We start from the raw sequence: 6,782 nt of genomic DNA, 5'->3' as shown, positions 1-6,782 counted from the left end.
TTTCACACAAACTTCAATTTCCATTGGTGATATTAACTCAATATAGTGCTGTTACAATGTTACAATAATATCATTGTCCAAAACATGCTTCAAAATAATAAATCGACCACGATTATATTAGTCTACACAAAATATTCCAACGAGTAGTTCATATGGCAAAAAATTCTACAGTATGTGACTGTAATTAAGAAATTATAATAATTAAAAATACATCGACCAACGTAACAAAAGCTCTCGTAGCTCAGTTGGTTAGAGCACCCGTTTAGTAAGCGGGAGGTCTTGAGTTCGACTCTCAACGAGAGCAATTTGATTTTTGTAAATTTATCTTATTTCTCCATTGCAGATGGGTCACCAGATTGCCCCATGGAGTCGCCTAATCATATGATTTGCAGAATAGAATAAAACTTTTGGCCTTCAATTTATGAGTAAATAAATAGTTAGATTTGCAGGAAAAAATAATAATATATTATTTGCCCTTCCATTCCACTATTATATCTATACTCTTTGTAAAAGCTGAGAAATAAGAGAGACAATTTGGAACGATAATGTCTTTACAAATAATTTATATACGTCCTTATATTAATATGAGTAAAAGAAAAAACAAATATTTAGTCCTAAAAATATTATTCTTCTACACGCATTTAAAAAATTTACTTGGACGTGGACGTGGTTTTTTATCCTTCGCCTTCTACGTTAATCTTCCAATTCTGCATTTCTTTGTCAAATATCAATTTGTATGTTGATAGCATTCTCACCACACCCACAAAAATACAGCACCAACTGGTTACATAACTCAGACCCAGAGATACAAAGAGTACTATAATCGGAATTTTTGTAGCTCTCAAACTTAGGGATTACATTACTGGAAAAAAGGAAGATGAAATAAAGATATAACAAATTGAACTTGTACTACTTTTTGATATTCCAGTTGTGCGATGTCCGAGGTGCAGCTGCAATGCCATCGTAGTATCGGGGTTCGAGCTCCTTCTTGTTCCATTCGACGACAAACTCTTTGAATAGATCACGAGCAGAATCGGAAGAAAGATCTGAGAAAAATATTCTCCTCTCCTCTTTCAGCCATGTAGCAAATTCATTGTTCTTGGAGAAATAGTCTTCATTGGACAGTTCTTGGAATTTCAGTTTCTGAGAAAAGGATAAAGAAAAGATAACAGCTGAGAAAATAAGTAGAGTGATTAATGCTACTTGAGATAACAATTACTTCTACTCTTGCAATGACTTCACATTACAGCAGTTAATATTGTTGTAAAGAATATCTTGTGCACACTCAACACATGCAAAGTGCCCCAAGCAAAATCCAGGCTCAACAAAAAAGAGAGGAAAAAGCTCAAAAATCCCAAGAAGATTTTAAACTACTGAAAAAGACAATAGAAGTCAGTACTACAAAGTAGATTTAAATATTCTGAAATTGCTCAAGTCTTCTGATAATCTTCTGATCTCATAGTAGGATCTCTAAAAATTTAATGAAAAAAATACTGAAAAGATGTACATTCCTCGATATTTTATCAATCATGCCTTTAGTAGAGTCTTGATTTGAAAAGCCTTCAAATATGGGTACTTGTAGTTTAAATTTTAACGAGAAACACACGTGCATACAAAGGAAAAGCACATGTAGAAAGATACAAAAGATAGATGTCAGATTGTTAAGTACACAAGTTATCAAAACAATGACCATAAGAACTAAGAACACACAGGTAATAACTATCTAAAAATTGGATGAACTGCAACAGATGAGCGACTAGTTAAATCCCAATTTCTATGGGCATTGTGAAAGGATTTGAAATGTGAACATAACAAAGCTATTGGATGAATATTAATATTTACTTCAAAACCAAAATGAAACCTGATGAATGAAATACCGGGATATCCCAAGACGAACTTGTTTTAGGGAGGATTATCTTCAAATATAGTATAGTCAAATTGAAATGACCAGGCATAATCAAGTTACTGAACGTGACATAATTTAATTAAATAGTCGTATTGATATTTGATAATGCTTCCTTAGCATTATAATCTACAGGAAGAATCAATTTGCAATTGTCTAGGTCCATTATCGATTAATGAAAGGAACCCTCAGCAACAATCAATTTAACCATCTGAATCAGAATTGCATCCTTATTAGAATTCCTCTGATCCAAACGAAGGGAGAGATGGTATTGGGAGTCCCCAAAACGGAGTGAGAACGAGTTTGCTAATCTATCTTATTTAACTCCTCGATGAGCCCCTCAGAAAGAAGGTAATAAAGAAGATCAGGTGGATATAATTATTGCATTAACTCCCCCCAAGTTTTTAGATGAACATCTCTTTGTTTTCCTACAAAATCTGGTATGAGAAGTCAGAGTGGCCAACTGATACAATTGACACCATGTTTGGCTTAGCCTATTGAATAGTAGCTTCAGTAAGATAAGTGGCCCAGACAAGAATAATAAATGAGAATTATGAGACAGTAAAAGAGGCTTACCGAATGATCGCGATGCTTGCGATCTTTATCCTTGTGCTTCTCTCCGGACTTCTTTTCTAAAGCAATATGAGTCAAACCTTGTTACCAAAAGTTCTTGAAACCTCATAATCATAATTACAAAGGAAATTCAATTGAATGAAGGTTTAAAACAAACGGGCAAAAACAAAAGATATCTTCATTATGAAGTTCTTCGAAGTTTAAGCAAAGCGATCTTATAGAAATTGAGCGAAAACAACTATATATGACACACCAAAGGAGACATCAACATGCAGTTTCATTGTCGAAAGTCGGAAAGTCAAATATTAAAGAAAAAATGTTCAATGAAGATTTATCATCAATTGTGCTGTCATAATTTTTCCTTTCTACTCATCACAACTCTTGTTCAGAGACAAGTGGACAACTACATGACGATTCATTCACACAGATTTTTTCATAAGAGTCTTCGCTGTCAAAATAAGTGAAAAGGGCAAGACCTCTTTTTTATCATCATACCGCAATAAGCTAGGATTTCTCAAGACAGTGATATGTGTAAATAGTGAGTTGTGTTCGGTCTATTGGCCTGAGCAACATGAGAAATCCTGGTTAAGACAAACTTTATCTTCAATTCTTCATTAAGGCAATGCAGTTTAAGTTGCACTGTGTTTGTTGAATCGTATCTTACGCCACCAATCATGCTAAGGCCGCTACGCAACCATCTTCAAGAAGTGTAACCCCACCTTTACCAGTTATTTTCCATAATTTTTTAGAGCTCAAAGCAGACTTATATCTACCAACCAAGGTTATTGTTTAATTTCCAAAACCCTAATAGCAAAATTATTCCTCTTCGGAATTAATCATTAAAGAAAATGCCTGCCAAGCCCAGATTTTTAGTTCAAATCCGTGAGTATTGCAAAATATGTTTACTGATCAATTATTACCATCTGCGATAATTTAGGGGGAAAAAAAGAATATGTACCTGACGTCTGAGAAACAAATAATTATTCAAGAGATAAAATAATAATAATAAATAAATAATCTCGATTTGCAAGATGTTAAATAACCAATACCTTTATCAGAATGGCGTTTGGAAGATTTATGGGATTTGTGCTTCTTATTGGATTTCTCTTTCTTGTCAGCGTTTCCAATTTTCACTCTTTTGCTCTTCGCATCATCTGCCCAAAATTACACAAAATTACATACCTACGTCTACGTGTGTACAGTAATCATCACGTTTACAATTGATTAAAAAAAGAAACCTCGCGGAGAAGAGGAAGAAGTTCTCTTGAGCTTCTTCTTCTCAGCCTCCCTTGATTTCCTATCGCTGCCCATTAACTTCTGATCATATGGAAAGATTGTTTTCTTTGTTCTTTAAGACAGTACACATTTTTGCAGCACTGTGAAAAATGGGGAAAATTGCAAAGGAGACTCTCAAATTATGGTCTATTGTAGCTAAACAGTCCTTAACTTTTCATTTGGAGTATTTTAATCTTCAAAATTTAACAAAATCATCCAGTAGACTATTTGATTTTTAAAATTTTCATGATTGGGAAGTCTTTATAAACGATTTAAATAACAAATAGATAAAATTGACTATAAACAGGTGAGTAGTATTTTTAAATCTCTTGAAGTATATGAATAAAAAATGATTAAAATATTTATAAATAATTTATTAAACATGAGCCAAACATAAGTTAAATTTCATAGAAACACTATTATAATATCAATATGTGATGCGTGCAACGTAATCACTTTCAAACAAAGAATTTGCTTGAATTGGAATTCTACTTAACTCAAGAAAACAAAATGACATCACGATTGCAATTTTTGTCTTCATAGAATTGTCCTTTGATAGATCCCGTCATTCTTCATGTGAACCTTTTCACGTAGGTCAGGAATGCTCATATAGTCTTATTTCATGAATAAAGCATTAACCATATAGTCAAATTATTAAGAAAATTATTAATTAAATAAAAGATAATATCAATTAGGAAAACTAAAACCTTGTTACCACTCATAATATTATCATTTGGCTTCTTTTAATTATAAACATCTAACTCTATGCTCTTTGTTAGCCTGTATGGCATCATACACAAACTACGAACAATGTATTCCAATAAAGCAAGGTGATACACTGAGTTAAAAAGTTCATTCGAGATATAGAAATGGTGAATAGATCTTGTATTACTCTTCCTAGTCATGGTCCCATCTATAGCATCGAGCTAAGTACAACTTTTAAGCTCGATCATCATAATCAATCATCATGACTGAAATCTCATATTACTAGATGAATCATGTAAAACATCTAGTCCCACCCAAAAAGAAAGTGTTTGTACACAAAAATTGAGCACCGTCATTATCCGAAGTAGGTGCACGAGTAAGCATCAAAAACTTCAAGCACAAACTCCCATTGAGCATCACACTATTTTCATCATTAGCACAATGGGCTAAGCAACTAAACATCATAGCCTAAAGTGTTCAAAATATATGAAGTGGTTGAAAGTACAACTTAAATAACAATTCAATCATAGCACATCTAATAGTCACAAATATTAAATTCATCAAGGTAAAATGATAAACATAATTCACACATGTTCAAGTCAATAATGTCACAAATTCCATGGGCATGTGATTTTTCATGCGTAGGGATTTGCTTCATTCAATTTAGTGTCGGTTTGGTACCATTAATTTGAAGAAAATCAATTTTTTGATTCAAACCAACGGAAATACTGAAGCATAAATTACATTTGTTTGATAAATAATAAATGACAACATCGAATTCTCGTTCTACCATCCCATCAACAAATTGTTATACGATTCCACGACACCCAACTATAAAGATCTCTATGCTAATACCCTTCATAGGATTATGGAAAAAAGCACTTTTAGGGTGAAAAGGGTGTATCACCATTCCAATTAGGGGCAGCAATCCAGAAGAGTGGCTCGTCGGCATGATCGCTCAACTCATAAAAAAGACGGATCGGACTTGTATTTGGACGAGCCTAAAGTTCACGAGCTAGTGAGCTCCTAAAAAAAGGGGAACAAAAGAGTCAAAAAAAAAAATTTAAAAAAAAAATAATAATCTCGAGCTTATGGACTCGGCTCGTGGGTCGAGCCTTGAGCACGAGCCTAGCTGGTGGGTAAATGCTCAGCCCATTGCCACCCTTAATTCCAAGTCCAAATCAAAATTGGAAAACTTCAATTGTGATTATCAGAGTAGGGAAATTTACTTGGATTGCCTTTTGTATAATATTTAATTAAATTATCTCAAATTCAAAATATTACAATTTGCTAAAAAAATAATTTTAATTCAGATTAAACAAGCGTGTTGTTTGAAAATAAAAGTTCAGGAATAACTAAGCAATTAAGAAAGTCAACAGAAATAATATGACTAGTTAAACTCCTATTGGTTGGGTAATTTATTTTTAGAGTTTAATTTGCTAATATAATTATATTTTATCAATATCCACTAATACAATATTAAAATATTTGGAACACTTTGATTCTAGACCACCTTATTAGTTTTCACTTACTTCAATTTCCTCCTCTTTTTTTTTTTTTTTCAATTTTTAACTAGACACAATTTTAAGCTCTTGTATGGCCTCAGTTTTTTAAAATTAATTTTTTATTAAATTTATTTTCTATCACAAATTTTATGAAATTTACAACTTTAATATTCTTTTTAATTATACGTTTTATAATTATATTTATCAAAATTTACTAAAACCCAGTTTGAGCCCCATTTTTGTAAAATTCATTTTTTCAAAATTTATTTTCAATCACACATTTTGTAATAAAATAATATTACACGCGAATTTAAATTTTTTTCATAATTTTTAACCACACATTCTCTATTAATTTACTATTCGAAATGCATTCTTTCCCCAAAAAAGGGGTTCAAACAAGGGCTAAATATGTGTTTTTGAAGAATGAATTTTGGAATAATAGATTGATAGAGAATGTGTGGCTTAAAATTGAAAAAAATTTGGATTTACGTACAATATTATTTTATTAAAAAATATGTGATTGAAATGATATCAAATCACTGATTAATAATGTATTTTTTGAAAAAATACAGCTCAAACATAGCTTTAATATTTAATTCTGAACGTAGCTAAGTGCTCATTTGACATGATTCTTGAAAAGTCTAAATAAACTTTTAAAAAGTTCAAAAGTTACTTTTAGACCCATTTAACTAAATTTATTAAAACATTTCTTCTAGTTAGAAAATATTTTTAAAAAATTTGATTCAATGTGACTTTTTTCAAAAGTGTTTTCCAAATAAAATTTATCGAGAATATTCTTTTAAAAAAAAACAAAAGTAAAA

The 6,782-nt window shown here is 31.6% G+C and overlaps 1 protein-coding gene and 1 non-coding gene across 2 annotated transcripts; one reads left to right on the top strand and one right to left on the bottom strand.

Annotated features, from left to right (window-relative positions):
• The first annotated feature begins 230 nt into the window (after positions 1-230).
• Positions 231-304, top strand: TRNAT-AGU. The gene has a single exon. It is a non-coding gene; the product is annotated as a tRNA-Thr (tRNA).
• A 431-nt stretch (positions 305-735) lies between these two features.
• Positions 736-3,849, bottom strand: LOC111384653 (protein PXR1). Its single transcript, XM_023008971.1, has 4 exons — positions 3,715-3,849; positions 3,526-3,630; positions 2,480-2,535; positions 736-1,143 (listed from the first exon to the last, which is right to left on the bottom strand). Exons 1-4 carry the CDS (start codon positions 3,785-3,787, stop codon positions 910-912), a joined length of 468 nt encoding a protein of 155 aa, XP_022864739.1. The 5' UTR covers positions 3,788-3,849; the 3' UTR covers positions 736-909.
• Between the last annotated feature and the right edge of the window lie 2,933 nt (positions 3,850-6,782).

Source organism: Olea europaea, unplaced genomic scaffold (assembly GCF_002742605.1).
Source record: "Olea europaea var. sylvestris unplaced genomic scaffold, O_europaea_v1 scaffold2964, whole genome shotgun sequence".
In the NCBI taxonomy this organism is placed as follows: domain Eukaryota; kingdom Viridiplantae; phylum Streptophyta; class Magnoliopsida; order Lamiales; family Oleaceae; genus Olea; species Olea europaea.
This window is presented reverse-complemented; position numbering and strand designations above follow the sequence as displayed.

What these genes read in the sequence shown, in the direction of transcription:
- LOC111384653 (XM_023008971.1), bottom strand. Translation starts at nt 3,787, where the DNA reads ATGGGCAGCGATAGGAAATCAAGGGAGGCTGAGAAGAAGAAGCTCAAG. An exon ending in CAAACGCCATTCTGATAAAG is followed by an intron (nt 2,536 to 3,525) that starts GTATTGGTTATT and finishes ATATTGCTTTAG; the next exon opens with AAAAGAAGTCCGGAGAGAAG. An exon ending in GCAAGCATCGCGATCATTCG is followed by an intron (nt 1,144 to 2,479) that starts GTAAGCCTCTTT and finishes TCCTTTTCTCAG; the next exon opens with AAACTGAAATTCCAAGAACT.